The sequence below is a fragment of the Leopardus geoffroyi genome, chromosome E1, assembly GCF_018350155.1.
Source record: "Leopardus geoffroyi isolate Oge1 chromosome E1, O.geoffroyi_Oge1_pat1.0, whole genome shotgun sequence".
In the NCBI taxonomy this organism is placed as follows: Eukaryota; Metazoa; Chordata; class Mammalia; order Carnivora; family Felidae; genus Leopardus; species Leopardus geoffroyi.
Window position 1 is genome coordinate 27,283,347 of NC_059330.1, and position 18,788 is coordinate 27,302,134.

Here is an 18,788-nt window from a genome sequence, read left to right on the forward strand (position 1 = left end):
ATTTTAAATATTTTGCTTTCCTAACCAAAGAACTCCTATTTCAACAGATTAAAATGTAAGTAAGACCAGACAATTCTCTACAAGGTAAAAGTTACCCCAAAGAAATAAACTAATAAATAACCATTATATTAAAATACTCACTGTAGTTAGAGTTCTCTCATGGGCTTCATCTAAAATGATGACGCTGAACTTGGTAAGATTTGGATCTCCCAGAATATGTTTCAGTAAACATCCATCAGTCATATATTTGATTGCAGTTTCCTAATGTTCAAACAGCAGAGTATATCAACTTACATATACAGTGTTACAGAAATTCACCCCTACTTTACAGACTAAAATTTCCCCCAAATGTACAGACATTAGGTATTCTAACTAATCTGACTAAATAAAAAAGTACATAAAATAGCCTAACAACAAGGATGGTAAGTTATAAAACATGTGACCTACACAGGGACAGAGATAAGGAACTAAGGTGGATATTCTAGGATAAAGCAACAAAAGTGACCAATACGGAGACATAAAGTAGTCAGGGGAAAGTGGTAAGATAATGCAATGCCTTCACATGAGCAAGCTGTAGGAAGCAGCAATGAAATGCGATCCATCTCCGTCTCAGCCACTGTTTTAGAGGACTCAGGAGAAAAAGTAGACGAAATAGGTGCACAATTTCTTCTCACTCTCTTCTTCCCTCACTACTCTCTTATTTTAAAAACTATGTAAGCCGACTAGCATTAAAAACAAGGTGAGAATAAGAACCAAAGGCTACGAGTTAACAGCAATATAAACATAAAACAAGGGAAGACAAAAGAAAGAAAATTCCCCACTTCCCACTAGGAAGGCAAAGGCAGTATTTTGGGGAGCCATTGTGTGCCATAAATGATGGCCATTCCTATTAAGAACCATATTCGAATAGGGATTGTTTTGTATCTGATACAAGATTTAAAAAATCCTGAGGGAATATAAATTGTGACCATTAACTACTAAAAATAAAACAATTTTAAACTTGTTGGTACCATGAATACAGAAGATACTCGATAAATACTTGCTTACTGACTTTTCTAAGTTGTCCATTTTCCATTGACTTTAGCAATACAAATATACAACATGGATGAACCTTGAAAATATTATGATAAATGAAACAATCCAGACACAAAGGACCAAATATTATACGATTCAACTTATAATTGGTACTTAGTAAAGGCAAATTCATAGAGATGGAAAGTAGAATAGAAGTTACCACAAGCTGGAGGGAGGGGGGATGGAGGGGCTAATGCTTAGTAGATATAGTGTCTGTTTGAGATGATAAAAAAGTTCTGAAAATAAAGAGTGGTGATGGATACATAAGATTGTGAATGTATTTCATGCCAATGAACTGTACACCTAAAAATTATTAAAATGATAAATTTTACATTATATATATTTTAATACTATAAAAATTGTTTTAGAGAATGCAAATGTAAATTATATATCAAGGATTCTTACAGCTAAAAAATAAGAGAATCCTTAAAAAAATAAACATGTCACTTATAAACTAACTGAGAAGAGAGAAAATAGGAAAGCTATTTCATTCACAATGGGCAACAAATCATTAACAATGGGCAAAAAAAATTAATTCTTTTTTTTTAAGTTTATTTTTGAGAGAGAGTGAGACTGTGAGCAGGGCAGAGGCAGACAGAGAGAGAGGGAGAAAGAGAATCCCAAGCAGGCTCTAAGCTATCACTACGGAGCCCAAAATGGGGCTCAAAACCCACAAACCATGAGATCACGACCTGAGCCAAATTTGAGAGTCGGATGCTTAACTGACTGGGCTCAGGTGCACAAACAAGATTAATTCTAATCTGAGGCTTTGTTTCTTAAAATTATAAATGCAGGGGCTGGCTCAATCAGAAGAGAATGCAATTCTTGGATCTCAGGGTTGTGAGATCCAAGGGGAAAAGTGGTAAGATAATGCAAGCCCCATATTGGGTGTAGAGATTACTTAAAAATAAAAACTTTAAAAAATAAATAAAATAAAATACAAGTGCAAATTTGAAGTTAAAATCTTTCATAACTTTCTCCAATCTGTCTATAAGTTTACAGGACTTATAGCAATAAAACTTTTGTACCTTAGAGCTGCAATCATCAAAACGAACTTGGTACCCTACTTTGGATCCCAAAGTGCATTTCATTTCTTCAGCAACCCTCTGAGCAACTGATATAGCAGCTACTTTTCGTGGCTGAGTCACCCCAATCATACCATGTTGTGAAAACCCTATCAAAAACAGAGGTAAAAAACACAAAACTGTTAACAACTGCTTCCAATTAGAGCTAAATTGTTTCTGACCAATCAACACAAACTGTTCAAATGTTTCCAAAAGAAAACCCTGCAAATTAACAACATACCGTTTTACCCAATGTACCATGGAGATTTTAGTAATAAAAAAATAAAAATACATATTCAAAATATACATATTTTAATTAGCTTTTTCCAATTTCAGTCTAATGATTTACACTAAAGAATAAGTCTAAAATTTTTAATCCCTAGGAATCCCATAAATTCCACAGAATTCCTACATTTACTTTTGCCACAGAAGTTTAAACATACCACCTTTCATATTTTTACCATTTTAGTATTTCTGAAAGATGCATCTTACAATTGATGCTTTTTTCTTTATTAATAGGATGCAAAACTATACTATTGCAAAAATAGTATGCAAAAACAAGACATTCCATGTCTTAAAAAATGGCACATCAGATTTAATGGATTAGAATAAGTTAGTATCAGAGAAGAAATTTTCATCTTTTATATGAATAACATCCAATATAATTTTGCTCTATACCAACCTTATGATAGGAAGTTTTACCATATTGAAGTTAAAGACACTTTAAGGGTAGGAAATTTGTTAGTTGGCTTGGTGTTATGGAATCAGGGAATAAATATTTACTTGATAACCCTCTGGAGAAGGAACCAAGAAATACTAATGTCAGCAACAAATATCACTATATCCCTTCCTCCTGAAAATTATTTCAATGCCCAGTGGTTAACTGCAAGACAACCTCATTCTATAGCAGAGAATCATTATCTACCTATAATTTTATTTGAGATTATTATGACAATTAAAAATGGAAAAAACGTCATCTGAATTACCTCCTGAAGGTGAAATAACACCATAAAAAAGCAGGAAAGATGTAGGGAGGGTGTGTCAATAGAAGAATCGGGACTGTAAAACAAATGGTGGGTATTTGTGCAATACAGAGTCCTATTAGCTTTTAAGAGGATTTTTTTTAAGTTTATTTATTTATTTAGAGAGAGAGCACACACTCGCACATGAGAGGGGAAGGGGCAGAGAGAGGGGGAGAGAGAGAATCCCAAGCAGGCTCCACGATCTCAGCAGACCTGGACTAGGGGCTCAATCCCACAACTGTGAGATCATGACTTCAGGCAAAATCAAGAGTCAGAGGCTTAACCAACTGAGCCACCCAGGTGTCCCAAGAGGTTATTTTTTAAATACTCCCAATATTATCCCAGAATAAAATTACCTGCTTCATATAGATATTTTGGGAGTTGAGTGGTTTTACCACTTCCTGTATTTCCAGTAACAATAAGGAATGAATTGTCCCTCACAGCTTGAATAAGCTTTTTTCTTTGTTTTTGAATAGGAAAAGTTGGAGTAGTTCCTCCCTCCTGTGATGTGCATCCTTTCTCTTCTGTAATAACAGAAAAACAATTGTGCAATTAAAAGGCCTGTAAAGATATCTCTAACTCAATTTCCCAGAACTGAATAGAGAAAGACAACAGAATTTTGGGGCTGGAATGGATCGATCCATGACTTCTCAGGTAAGTCACCTTTGTCAAATTGGTATGTAAGGGTTTACAAGCCCAGAACAACTTTTTAGTAAAATCTAACAACGTGAGCATTTGCTAATGCACGACTCAGAGTACTTGACAAAGTAGGCCTAGCACAAGGCAATGTACATGCGAGCATACCCATACAGAAGCACAAAGCCCAATTTTATTAAACAATAGACCAAAAGCTAGAACACTGCAGGAAACTCTCGGCTGAATTTTAAAAAGCCACCTGTGTTTGCTTCTGATTCATGGTTCAAGTTAGGTCCCTGTTCAGAGTGACTGATATCCCAGAAGGCCAAGTGGTGGGTAACCATGGAAACTGGCTCCTGGAAACTGGCTCCCTTCATACCATACCCAAAGGCAGGCTGGCGGCCCGACGAGCGGGGCGGGGGGTGGGGGTGGGGGGGTGGGCGCTGGATGGGTAGAGAACAAAGGCTTTAAGAGCCTGTTTAAGAGCAGAACGCGTCTAGGCGTTGGGGTTCACTTTTTTGTCCCCCAGCAGGGTTTTCACCCAACTTGGATCTGGGACCGCCCCCCTCAAAACCAAAGTGCTCACTGGAGGCAAAGTTCGCCTCCGGCTTGGACGGCGAGAAGAACGCTGCAGCCTCCTCTCCACTTTTCTCTGCTCGCCAAAGGCGTACTTTTATCCCCCCAAAAGCCCCCATGCCGAAACTCCCGCTGGCCTCCGCAGCGTCCCGCGGACCGCACCTCTATCAGCGATGGAAACAGCCGAAGGCCGCTCTTCCTGAAGGTCTATTGACCGCTCACCCTCCTCCTGCCGCCTTGGCGCCCTGCCCGCGACGGCGGGAAACCGGGACATAGACCTGGCCCGGAGCGGAGGTGAGCACGTCCACCGATCTGGGGAGATGGGAGGGGAAAGGCGAAGACGCGCCCTGATGACGTCGAGGTGTTTACTTCCGCGCGTGCGACTTGGAGCGAGGGGAGGGGGAGCTGTTAGGTGACGTGGCGCCCTGCGGCCGGAAAGCTTCCCCACACCCGCGACCTAGCCGGGCCCCCAACCGGGAGCCCACCCCCGAGGGTTTCCTTCCATCTTCGGGTGTGTGCTTCGCCTTGGGCCTTGATGCCGCCCCAAGGTCCAGAAGGGCCCTCTCCCACTTGTGCGCAGAAGAGCCAGGTGATATCCCTTTACTAAGCTACTGTGGTCAGTGTAACCCTGTTCTGCCTGCACACACCTATTGTGATGTGACCCTTTGCCAGAACTGGAACCTTTCTAGAGTGCAGCGTTTCCAGGACACATTCTCACCTTGCTCAGTCTGTAATCACCTGTTCATTTCAGAACTACTGCGTTGCAGAGCTGAACTTCAAGTTCTGTAGTGTCCAAAACCTACGGCCCACACGCTATGCATTTCCTTCATAGGACCCTGCATTTCAATGTATTTTCTTCCTCTTTCTCACAACTAGACACAAAAGCAGGAACTTTAGAAAACCACAGTACATTTCGGCCCAGCAAAGTAATTCAAAATAAGCCATCAATATTTGTTTAATTTTCTGGATGGATTAATGAATTATTGATTTTCAGAGGATTTAAGCTCACTTAATGGATATGGATTTCTTGCAAACCACAATAGTTGAAAGGATAAACAAATACACAACAGAGGTGGGGTGACTTTTTCAGAAAAGGTACTTTGTGTGTGTAGGGGGGGGGATCTTATAGAACCTTCCAATTTTGTAAGTAGTATCAATTGTAACAAAATCAATGCTGGAAGAAGATTGTTTCCTGGGCTTTTCAACTATTCTTACTGTTAAAATTAACCAACACTTCCTGCCAAACAAGACAACTCAAAGTTGTCCCTTCACCATTAATTAAAGGCCACTATGCTCCTATCTGATCAGGCTTCAAAAGATATCATTGGACCCCAAGATTTTTCTGTGCTCATAAAAATGTACCAACTGCTTTTAGGTGGGACTGATTAACATCTCCTAAAATGCAAGCTTATTGGATTTTGAATGGTACCAAATGAAATCCAGCTAACAGCTCTATAGCTCTAAAACCTGGGTGCTACAGGAATAAACCTAGCAATAGGAGAATATGTCAGATTTCTCTCATCCATTAAAGGAATCTCCCAACCTTCTAGATTCTCTTAGAAATTCAAAATATTTACAAGTCAGAAAACAAAGCAAAAAATACATTTGTAGTACAAAGTATTGGTGAATAACAGGGCATGGTATTTTAGTATATGGCACTATACTATCAAAGTCACTTCATAAGAAAGTGAACAGAATCATTTCAGACCAATGATAGTTACCACTTATTGGGCACTTAATAGTCAAGCATTTAATATAAATTTTTTCATTTATTCCCCACAAAAACTCAGAGAAGTAGGTTATTGTTATACCTAATTTTCACATGAGAGAATCAAGGCTCACACACTTGCTCAAGACAATAAAACAAAGAGGTAATAGGACCAAGATTTGCCACATTAATAACCACTATACAGTGATGGGAGATGGAATTCTCTAAATTATCTAAATCTTGGTGCCTAATATGTTTTCTTTCAATGTTTTCAAGTTAACTATTATAGAATGACTCCATTCTTGATTGAGAATCACCTAATGAGAGTATCCAGGAAAAACCCCTGCAAACCGAGAATAAGGAAAAGTAAAAGTGAAAAACTCAAATGTTGTTTAACGTTGTTGATTTTAAAATCAAGGACATTTAAAACATGTTACCATTAATAGCCATATGCTCCAGGCTACTCCAAATTAAAAGAACAATTATTTCCCGTCGAGTTAGTTTACAAATTTCAATGGCAAACAAGATACAAATAGACAATAAAAATAGAAAATGCATGGGTTGAATCTAAGAAGAAAGGTTAGTATTGCAAACAACATTGAATCTATTTCCTGTTATCTTTGGGTCACAAGAAAAACCTGAAATAAGTTATATTTAAAGAAATGTGAGGAGTATAAATTGCACCCTGCTGCTATTATCTCATAGGCAGTCTTTCAAAATGTTCTTGAATCCAAGAAAGTGTGTTTCGAGAGCTGAAACTGATGAAGAGAAGTACTGATGAAGGAGAAAATGCAAGTTCACATTTTGAGAAAAGATGCAGGATTGGAAGAGAGAGAACAAACTTTTAGTCAGGGTAAGTGTTATAAATCTGCATTTGTAGCAGATTTGTATGCCAAGATATGAATCTGATTGTTTCTCTGTATTTTCCTTCTCTATTTTTATCTTACTTGTAAACCAAGGGCCTTTCTTCCTTTTCAGCCCTCACCCGAGTAGAAACAAAGATTCAAGGACATTGCTGACCTGAGGGCCAAGACTAGAGCCTCCTGTACATGAAGAACTGGTTATTTTCTCTCTCAGGACTGATAGGACTGGGCCTAGAAATAGGGAAGAAAGAAGGAAGAATGTAATGAAAAATAAGGAGCACTAGAAGGCATAGAGCCCTCAAAGTGGGCAAGAGAAATAGGCTTGAAAGTTCTAATAGAAGGAATTCAAGAAGATGAACTGTCCTCACATGTGGACCCCACCTCCTTTAAAAAACCAAAACCTATGACGTTTGTCATTTAGCAGTCTTGGATATGTAGCCCTGAAAGAGAGGGAGGGGAGCTTGTACATTCTGGAGGGAGTGGAAGTATGAAGAAGAACCTCACTCCTAAACCAGGTAGAACTAGATAGAAACAGTTGGGAATTTTTCTATGAGTGATGTGATCGACATCATATCAGTTTCTTTGTGTGTGTGTTGGGGTGGGGGGGGGTGGGGTTTTTTTTTTTAATGTTTTTACATTTATTTTTGAGAGAGAGAGAGACAGAGTACAAGCAGGGGAGGGGCAGAGAGAGGGAGACACAAAATCCCAAGCAGGCTCCATCCGGGGTCTGAGCTGTCAGCAGGGTCTGAGCTGTCAGCGCAAAGCCCAATGCGGGTCTTGAACCCACCATGAGATCATGACCTGAGCCAAAATCAGACACTTAACCTAATAAGCCACCCAAGCACCACCATGCCACTGTTATGTATTCTATTAACATGTCTGTAAGATATTAGCAACTTGGAGATTTGGAGGAAAAATAGACGGACATATCCTAGAACTTAGCGAAGTACCCATCTTTCAGTTCAAAGGTAAAAGAAACCATCACACTTTCTTCTCTTTTTAATCTTATGTTTCTGTTGTCCAGATATTAAGATGTGAGTTAGTATCATAAAGATCCTCACCATGCAGTCATTAATTCACTCATGAATGTTATAATTTAATCAAAAGATTAATAAAGATTGAGACACTTCTAATCATTGTCAATGAAAATTGATGCTTTATACATACGCATATAATCTTGAATAAATGTGTAGAATTCCATTATTCTATTAGTAAAATAGACCCTCTTTCAAATGAAGGCTCAGTGATGACTCTGACTTCCTATTCATTCATTCATTCATTCATCCATTCATTCATGTATTCATTCAATAAATATTAGAATACACAACTCTCATATGTACACTTTTTTTTTTTGTTTTGTTTGGCAGGATACAGTATACTTTATTGATGGTACATGATAAGGTAGGGCTCCCCAAACCCCTCCCCTTCTTCAGGGGGTCTGGGATGGAAACTGGAGGTCAGGAGATTCTCAGGTGTGTTGGGGGATAAGTTGGGGCAAGGACTACCCAGCAGCTGAGAGCCTCTCTCTTCTTCCTCTTGCTGGGGCTGGTGGTCCAGGGGCCTCTTACTCTTGGAGGCCATGTGGACCGTAAGGTCCACCAACTGGTTGCTGTGGCCAAATTCATTGTCATTCTAGGAAATGAGCTTGATAAAGTGATCATTGAGAGCAATACCAGCCCCAGCGTAGAAGGTGGAAGAGTGGGTGTCACTGTTAAAGTCGCAGGAGACGACTTGGTCCTCGGTGTAGCCCAGGATGTCCTTGAGGGGGCCCTCTGGTGCCCACTTCACCACCTTCTTGATGTCACCGTATTTGGCAGCTTTCTCCAGGTGGCAAGTCAGATCCACGGCAGACACGTTGGGGGTGGGGACACAGAAGGCCATGCCAGTAAGCTTCCCATTCAGCTCAGGGATGACCTTGCCCATGGCCTTGGCAGTGCCAGTAGAAGCAGGGATGATGTTCTGGGCAGCCTGTAAGCCATCATGCCACAGCTTCCCAGAGGGGCCATCCACGATCTTCTGAGTGGCAGTGATGGCATGGACTGTGGTCATGAGTCCCTCCATGATGCTGAAGTTGTCATGGATGACCTTGGCTAGAGGGTCCAGGCAGTTGGTGGTGCAGGAGGCATTGCTGACAACCTTGAGGGAGTTGTCATACTTCTCATTGTTCATGCACATCACTAACATGGGGGCATCAGCAGAAGGGACAGAGAGGATGACCCTCTTGGCCCCACCCTTCAAGTGAGCCTTCTCCATGGTGTTGAATACCCCAATGTACTCCACACAACATACTCAGCACCAGCATCACCCCATTTGATGTTGGCGAGATCTCACTTCTGGAAGATGGTGATGGGCTTTCCATTGATGACAAGTTTCCCGTTCTCAGCCTTGACTGTGCCATGGAATTTGCCATGGGTGGAATCATACTGGAACATGTAGACCATGTAGTTGAGGTCAATGAAGGGGTCATCGATGGCGACAATGTCCACTTTGCCAGAGTTAAAAGCAGCCCTGGTGACCAGGTGCCCAATATGGTCAAATTCGTTGACTCCGACCTTCACCATGGTGTCTTGGGATTCAGCTGGCACTGCACCAGAAGATGCGGCTGTCTGTTGAACAGGGAGGAGCAGAGAACCTTATATGTACCCTTTTTAATAGCCATACAAAGGCATAAAAATATGTGTAAGACATGGTCACTACCTTCAATGACATTACATGTATTTAAGGAGATAAAATATTTAGAGGAAAAACTAGCTAGAGTGATCAGGGAAGGCTTCTTGGAGTTAGTGGCATTTGAACTGAGCTTTGAAAGTTGGGAATATTCCAGTAAATGTCAGGGAAATGTCCTGGATAGAGAAAATTTCACAAAGGCAGTAATAATAGAGTGATCAAAATATGATTGATTATGGATTATTGAGAAATCTACAAAATTTAATGTTCTATCTCTGGCCATGGTCTCTGTAAATCTTTCACTTGCCTGAAGGTGGCAAGCTGGGTTTATTCGAGAAATTTCATCATCAATATTATTTGAAAGAAAAATGAAACGGTAGTATTTCTTTGAAAAACAATTTTTTTCATTTCATAAAATCAAAAAATTTTGAAAAAGATTAAAAATTACAAACAATCTTTTAAATACTGTATATATTTACTATTACTTTATTATTTTTTTTTTTAGATTTTATTTTTTTTTTAATTTTTTTTTTCAACGTTTATTTATTTTTGGGACAGAGAGAGACAGAGTATGAACAGGGGAGGGGCAGAGAGAGAGGGAGACACAGAATCGGAAACAGGCTCCAGGCTCTGAGCCATCAGCCCAGAGCCCGACGCGGGGCTCGAACTCACGGACCGCGAGATCGTGACCTGGCTGAAGTCGGACGCTTAACCGACTGCGCCACCCAGGCGCCTAGATTTTATTTTTAAGTACTCTCTACACCCAGCGTGGGGCTCGAACTCATAACCCCGAGATCAAGAGTTGTATGCTCCTCTGACTGAGGTAGCCAGCCACCCCTAGTATACTTATTTTAAAGCATATACATTTTATATTGCAGATATTTTTAATTTTGATATTTTAATTTTATGTTCCTTATTGATTCCCTGTTATGATACAATTTTTCCATTGGAAAAAAAGGAGACTATATTTGTTATTTTAAGTTAATTTATTTATTTTAAGTAATCTCTCACCCAAAGTTCAAACTCATGACCCTGAGATCAAGTCACACACTCCAACTGAACCAGTGGGGTACCCCTCAAAGGAGCTTATACTTTTAAGTATTACCATTAAAATCTGTGATAAGCATTGTTTATAAGTCTTTTGAGAGTAGTCATGTTTGTTGGAGGATAATTTCCAAATGACAAAACTCATCTTTTTTTTTTTTTAGCGTATAGTTGTGAGTTTTATGAATTTTGACAAGTGCATATGGTTTGTAACCACCGCTATAATAAAGTTATAAAACACTTCATTATTTTAACAAATTCTCTTGAGCTCTTTTGTGATCAACCCCTTTCTTCACCTCTAGGCCCTGGCAACCACTGATTTGTTTTCTATCTCTGTATTTTGCCTCTTCCAAAATGTCATATGAATGGAATCATATAGGTCTTTCATTCAGCATAATTACCTTGAGTTTCATCTAGAGTTGAATATAGTTATAATGCATATCAGTAACTCAATTCTTTGGGTTATTGAGTCATATTCCATTGTATAAATATACCACAATTTGTTTATTAGTTCATTAGTTGAGGGATATTTATATGGTTTCCACTTTTTGGTGATCATGTATAAAGTCACTATAAACATTGACATACAGGTTTTTTGGTTTTTTTTTTAATGACCATTTTCATTTCTCTTGGGTATATGCCCAGAAGTGGAATTTCTGGTCAAATGATAAATGTATGTTTATAAGAACTGCAAAACTGTTTTTCCAAGGAGACTGGAGCATTTTGCACTTCTACCAGCCATCTAGAGAATTCCAGTTGCCTTCATCCTTGCTAGGACTTGGTATTAACAGTATTTTTGTTTTGTTTTGTTTTACCCATTCAAATAACGAGTAGTGGTATGTCCTTTATGGTTTTAATCTACATATCCCTATGGCAATGATGTTGAACATCTTTTTACATATTTAGTTATAGTCCATATATCTTGGATTCAAATCTTTTCTCAACTTGTGTGAGAGAGGGAAGGGTTGCTTATTTTCTCATTATTAAGTTTTGAGAGTTACCTATAGATTCTGGATTCAAGTCCTGTATCAGATATATACTTTGCAAATATTTTGGCCTAATCTATGGCTTGTCTTTTAATTTCTTAATTATGTCATCCAAAGAGAAGTTCTTGATTTTGATTAAGTCCAGTTTATCAATATTTTCTCTTTTGATTGTGCTTTTGGTGGTATCTAAGAAATCTTTGCCTAATCAAAGGTCACAAAGATTTTCTCATGTGTTTCCTTCTAGAGTTTTGATAGTTTTGAGTTTGACATTTAGGGTTTAAGCCATTTTGAGTTGACTTTTGGGTATGGGTCAAGGTTCTATTTTTTCACACAGTTGTGCAATTGTTCAAGCACCATCACTTCATAGAAAAATTTAGCAAAGGGACTTGCATTTTTAAATTAGACAGTTAAAATCTGTGATAATCTTGTTTGAGAGTTTTCTCAACTTTTGTTTTTAGGTTTTTTTTTTTAGCTTTATTTTCCAAATATTACATCCTATCTTTAAAAGAGCAATTTGTGTCTTGGTTCTTCTACCTCTCATTTTATTTCATTTGGCAGTGTTAGGATTTCAACGTATTTTCAAATGACACTATGTATCTCTACACTCTCTAGAATTGTGGAATTTAAAACTGCTAACCCCCTTTCTTAGAGATGAGAAAATTGAGACTTAAAGATCTTCAATGAGTTGCCCACAGTCATACAACTAGACAGAAGCAGAGAAAAGCCCATGGTAGTTTTCCAAATCTCCAGGCCAACTGTGTATGTCACGTAACTTTATTTCTACTTATTAAATATGGATATTTGCTATAAAGTAGGCTTTTATCTACAATTGCATTTTCAGTGCTTTTCCATCTAATACACAAAATTTGACTAAGCAAAATTAAACCCAGTTGTTAAAAAATACCACCAGCCTTTATCCAATGCCACTGTGTTTACAAATATCATGACAAGGTAAATAGACACACACCAAGGAAACATAATCTAGGCAAAGGAAGCAAATCTAATTTAGTAATCTAAGGATTACTAAAATGCTGACATTCAGTTGATAATTCCAAGACTTTACACTTAGGCATAATTTTTACATTAAATTAGCTGTGTCTCTTTATCCAATTGCAAGTTAGACAGAAAATTTATCTTTTTCACTACATGGGACTTTCAACAAGCTGATTAATTAAATCTGAGTGGTCTATTCTTGCCTTATGCAACAAAAACATACATATGCTTGTAAAACCTAAGGGAATAAAATCCCTAGATACCAGAAACCGGTAGGAAATGCAAATCTATAGAAAAATTAAAAACTGTTATGTGGGGACAGTCTCCTGTGAGGATGCTTTCAGAGTGCAATATAATTTCCATAGAGTAAACATATCCAACTAAAGATGAGCTCACAACGACAAAAAAATTACACGTCAGATGAAGAAATAAACCATCATGAGAGAGATCAGGAAAACAAGCAAATAGGAAAACTGTACCCCAAGAACTAGAAATAATAGGAAAGTCTTGAAGAGACTACAAAATAAGTGTTTTAAAGTATTAAAAAGACAAAAGAATAGAAACCATAATTAAACAAGAGAACATTATAAAAATAAACACGCAGGTGTCCCTGGGTGGCTCAGTTGGTTAAGCGTCTGACTTCGGCTCAGGTCACGATCTTGTAGTCTGTAGGTTCGAGCCCCGTGTCAGGCTCTGCGCTGACAGCTCAGAGCCTGGAGCTTGCTTTGGATTCTGTGTCTCCCTCTCTCTCTCTGCCCCTCCCCTGCTCACACTCTGCCTCTCTCTCTCTCTTTCTTAAAAATAAATAAACATTTAAATAAATAAATAAATAAATAAATAATAAACAGGCAGATTCGAAAAATAATAAAACAGTCAAAAATAAAAATTCATTGAAATTAAAAATTCAGTGGAGGGGGACCTGGTGTTTCAGTCAGTTGAGCATCCAAATCTTGATTTCAGCTCAGGTCATGATCTCGTGATCAAGGTCTCATTCCTGAGATGGAGCCTACATTGGGCTCTTGCTGACAACATGGAGTCTGCTTGGGATCCTCTTTCTCCCTCTCTCTCTGCCCTGACCCCAGCTCACTCATGCATGTGTGTGTGCGTGCTCTCTGTCTCAAAATAAATAAATAAACTTAAAAAAAATAAAAATAAAAACTCAATGACATTTAAATAAATCAAGAGAAAGTAATCAAGTAGAAGACAAAGCTAAGGAAATCATCTAGAATGTAGCACTTAACCATTAAGAGATGGAAAATACGAAAAGGAAATTAACAGATATGGAGAAGGTAATGAAAAGGCCACCTATATGTTCAAATGTTCCAGAGTGATAGAATGGACAGAGTAGGAAAAAACCAATATTTGAGCAGAGAATCTCTGAGCCCTATTAAAGGAAAAATGAAAATCATGTACACCTAAACAAAGTGAAACACAGCAACAATAGAAAGAAAATCTTAAAAGCAACAAGATAAAAAAAAAAATTCCTGCAAAGGAACAATAATACATTATCAGCAGATTTCTCATCAACAAAAATTGAGGAGAAAAGATAATAGAATAATAGGCATGACCACACTGTTAATGGAAAACAATCAAGAAGTCTATACTCAAACTGTCATGCAAGAGTGTGACTGAAATCATGGGGTGCCTGGGTAGCTCAGTCGGTTAAGTGTCTGACTCTTGGTTTCAGCTCAGGTCACAATCCCATGGTTCATGGGTTTGAGCCCCACACTGGACTCTACACTAATGGTGCAGAGTCTGCTTGGTATTCTCTCTCTCCCTCTCTCTGCCCTTCCCCTGCTCACGCTCTCTCTCACACAAAAATAAATAAATAAACTTAAAACAAAGAAGAAAGTGAGACTGAAATCAAGATTTTTTAGGACAAATGCTAAAATCGTTTACCAATAATCAATTGTTGCTTAAAATATACTCAAGTATTTTCTTTAAGTTGAAAGAAATTGGATACAGGAAACAGGATTTTCAGCAAGCACTAACTGAACAGAAAAAATAGTAAAAATATGGTAAATCTAATGTTGAGTATTAAAAAGCAGTAATGATAAATACTTCAAATATAAAAGGATTTTTTAAAAGGTGAAACCAAAATATTAAGTAACATAAATAATGGGAGGGTGAATCTTCTAATATCGTGTATTGTTCAAAAAAGGCTGACAATATCTTCGACCTAGTTGAGTGTGCATGCTATAAATTTAAGAGTAAACATTGCATAAAAAGAAAGTGTATATTTTCATAAATCTAAAAGAGAAGCAAATTCTTAATTTTACCACTATGAAGAAAATATACTTGACAACCATGAACTTCTCAACAAAGGAAAATTCAGAAAGCAAAAAAAAAAAAAAAAAAAGTTTAAAGTCTAATTACGTTTATTTATTTATTTATGTTATATGTGTGGTTTTTTTTAATCTTTAATTATTTTTGAGAGAGAGACAGAGTGTGAGCCCAGGAGGAGCAGAGAGAGAGGGAGACACAGAATCTGAAGCAGGCTCCAGGCACTGGGCTGTAAGCACAGGGCCTGACGCGGGGCTCGAACTGATGAACCGTGAGATCACGACCTGAGCCGAAGTTGGAAGGTCAACCAACTGAGCCACCCAGGCACCCCAATGTTATATATATTTTTTAATGTCTACTTATTTTTGAAAGAGAAACAGAGACAGAGTGTGAACATGGGAGGGTCAGAGAGAGAAAGACACAGAATCTGAAGCAGGCTCCAGGCCCTGAGCTGTCAGCACAAAGCCCGATGTGGGTCTCAAACTCATGAGCTGTGAGCTGTGAGATCATGACCTGAGCCGAAGTCAGACACTTAACAAACTGAGCCACCCAGGTGTCCCATAATGTTTAAATGTTTAATGGCTAATTACAATGAAGAAAAGACCAACTTTATTTTATTTATTTTTTAAGCTAATTTATTCTGAAGGTGGGAGAGAGGGCATGCATGTGCATGAGCAGGGAAGGGGTAGAGAGAGAGAGAGAATCCCAAGCAGGCTCTGTGCTGTCAGCACACAGTCCCACGTGGGGCTCGAACTTACTAACGGTGAGATCATGGCCTGAGCAGAAATCAAGAGTTGGATGCTTAACCAACTGAGTCAACCAGGCTCCCTGAAAAGACCAATTTTAAAATTGTATAAGCCTATACGAAAATAGCAAGTTTTGGGGCACCTGGGTGGCTCAGTCTGTTGAGCATCCGACTTTGGCTCAGGTCATGATTTCACGGTTCACTGGCTTAGGTCATGATCTCACGGTTCATGAGGTCAAGTCGCACGTCAGGCTCCATGCTGACAACTCGAAGCCTGGAGCCTGCTTCAGATTCTGTGTCTCCCTCTCTCTCTGCCCCTCCCCCACTCTCTCTCTCTCTCTCTCTCTCTCTCTCAAAAATAATGTTATAAGCATTAAAAAAAAGAAAAAAGAAAATAGCAAGTTTTGTTTTCTGATACTTTTTCTATATCACATAAAGCTTTATGTAAATACACTTGAAGCTGCAACTGTTTACCAGAGAAACTCTTTTTAATCCCATAATAAATAAAGGTTAATATTTTAAAAATATTAATATATATTAATATAACATCCAAGGCAGTAAAGATGATAGAAAAACAATTCAATAACTCAGTAGAAGTCAGGAAAGTATAGAAAACTAAGTAAAGAAAAACTATGGTGGGGCACCTGGTGGCTCAGTCGGTTAAGCGTTGGACTTTGACTCAGGTCATGATCTTACGGCATGTGAGTTCAAACCCCACATCAGGGGTTTTGCTGACAGCTCAGAGCCTGGAGCTTGCTTTGGATTCTTTGTCTGCCTCTCTCTCTCTACCCTCCCCAACTTGCTCTGTCTCTCTCTCTCTCTCTCTCTCAGAAATAAATAAAAACATTAAAACATTAAAAAGAAAAAAGAAAAACATTAAACAAACATTAAAACATTAAAAAGAAAAAAAGTAAAAACCATGGTAAATGGAAAACACAAAATAAAATAGTAGAAATAAATTCTACTATATTAGCAAAGTTGGAAAAGTGTACTTATAGCATGATATCGTTTAAATAAAAATTTAAACACAAAAAAATAATAGCATGGACCATACCTACATAGTAAAATTATAGAAACATGGGATACATACTAACTTCTGGGTACCTATAGTAAGTAGGAAGGGAATGAGGAAAGGTTGTTTCAAATACATTTGTAATTTGTATTTCTTTTGAAAGAGTATGAAACAAATATGGCAACATGTTAAGATTTGTTGTCAGATACATAGACAGTTAGCATCATGTTATTTTCTATACTTTTCCGTGTATCTGAAATATTGACTCTACATTAGAGAATCCCAAAACAGTGGAAAGCCACTGTATTATACCACAGGTCTTCCTAGTTATCTCTATGACCCTCTAGCGGCTGGCAGAAAAGTTGAAGATAGAAGACCCTTGAGATCCAAGACTGTATTCCTGTCCATATGATGCATCCAAAACACTCTCTTTACCAATGCTTGGTATTTTTTAAAGGAAGGAAAGAAATCAAGCCATATAAAAGGTACATACCTCTTATGGGAGCTTTGTTGCTTCCATGTTTTGTTTTTTCTGACTGTATGTTCAAGGTAATGTGTGTCTTTTGTCATTGGGAGAATTCTCAATGCTGGAGAAGACAGAGAAGAAAGGACAAGGCCAAATAAAAAAGAAATGGGATCGAAGTCCTCCAAGTTATAATTGGAATGTAATTTTCGTCACTGTAACCCATCTCAAGCTTCAGACACGAATTTTTTTTGAAACTCATTTTGAAATTTTGTCTTCATATAAGGCCTTAAATAAGGAGCAGCCTAAAATATGAAATCACAAATTTATTTTTTTCTCTCCCTGACGGTCATAATTTTTTTCCATTTTTATTTTATTTTTTTTCTTCCAAGATTTTATTTAAATTCAAGTTAGTTCGTGGGGTGCCTGGGTGGCTCAGTAGGTTAAGTGTCTGACTTCACCTAAGGTCATGATCTCATGGTTTGTGAGTTTGAGTCCCACATCAGGCTCTGCGCACTGACTGCGTGGAGCCTGCTTGCAATTCTCTCTCTCTCTCTCCCTCTCTCTTTGCCTCTCCCCTGCTTGTGCTTTCTGATGTTCTCAAAATAAATAAACTTTAAAAAGTTATTTAAAAAAATAATAATAACTTCAAGTCAGTTAACTTGATGGTCATAATTTTTGAGCACCATGGCAAAAAGAGCATTTATTGCGCCCTCAAAAAGAAGCTAGAACACTGTTTTTTAAACCCCTGTTCCCAGTTGTCCTGCAGGGGAAGACAGGATGCCCTGTCTGCCATCAAGATGGAGCCATACAGTGCCCACCTCCTAGTGAAGTAGAGGATATGGAGAAAGCCTATTCAGAAGGAAAGAAGAAGTAGACGGTGAAGGGCGACCTTGGAAGGGGAAAGAGGTCCCTGTGACTTAAGGATCCTTCCCCAGGGCAACTTTCTAGAGAAGGGAGGTAAGTGAGCATGAGGAGAAAACTGAAGTTGGAAAGTGGCTTGCTCTGCTTCCATTTGACTTGGTACAACATCCAATACAGTGATTGTTCAGCAGTGACAAAGAGAAGCGTGTGGATGGATTGGCCTTAAGCAGTGGTCCTGGCTCCTGTGTGGCCTGCAGGGCATCCTGGTAAGAAAGGACAGAAATAGAGAAGAGTCTCATAGAAACTAAGAGGCTGCAGTATTTAGAGAGGTTGGCCTAAATCATAGACCCAGCGATTATACCAGCACACTGCCTGAAGGGCAAGTAAGACCTGTCACATCCCAAAGGGGCCCTCAATGGCTACCAGTCCACAGAGATGCCATTCTGCCACAAGGCCAAATTTGCATCCTGAGACCCCACAGGCCTCTTCTCTCCTTGACACTATGAGATCACAAATCCTTCAATACAGCCAGACACTATCTTGAAGAGAAACAAGGGTAAGGAGGAATCAATGTGGAAGATTTTTGCACCTACCCAGAAGAAAATGTGTTATTCAACAGTGACTACTGAAACTGAAAAAGGTTGTTGCCTTGAATCGACAAGCTTAAAATTTAGGGTTTTTTTCCTCCCACTGTGGAAGCTTACAAGGAAAATTATGTTCATCGAAGAAAATAAAGAGGAATATATTCTTTGCATATTGGAATCATAATGTGGATAAAATTTTTGACC

General features: G+C 38.5%; 1 protein-coding gene, 1 long non-coding RNA gene and 1 pseudogene across 2 annotated transcripts in view; 1 reads left to right on the forward strand and 2 right to left on the reverse strand.

Annotated features, from left to right (window-relative positions):
* The window catches only part of DHX40 (DEAH-box helicase 40), a 48,906-nt gene extending 44,164 nt beyond the window's left edge, over positions 1 to 4,742 (reverse strand). The window contains exons 1-4 of the mRNA XM_045490661.1: positions 4,535 to 4,742; positions 3,517 to 3,684; positions 2,103 to 2,248; positions 142 to 261 (exon numbers count right to left, since the gene is read on the reverse strand). Of these exons, the coding sequence (XP_045346617.1) occupies positions 142 to 261; positions 2,103 to 2,248; positions 3,517 to 3,684; positions 4,535 to 4,646 (546 nt within the window). The 5' untranslated portion in view covers positions 4,647 to 4,742. The remainder of the gene's footprint in view (positions 1 to 141; positions 262 to 2,102; positions 2,249 to 3,516; positions 3,685 to 4,534) is intronic.
* Positions 4,743 to 4,750: 8 nt separating this feature from the next.
* On the forward strand, positions 4,751 to 7,350 carry LOC123604494. The gene is made up of 2 exons (XR_006715347.1): positions 4,751 to 4,961; positions 7,059 to 7,350. It is a non-coding gene; the product is annotated as an uncharacterized LOC123604494 (long non-coding RNA).
* Positions 7,351 to 8,309: 959 nt separating this feature from the next.
* On the reverse strand, positions 8,310 to 17,250 carry LOC123604495 (annotated as a pseudogene).
* Between the last annotated feature and the right edge of the window lie 1,538 nt (positions 17,251 to 18,788).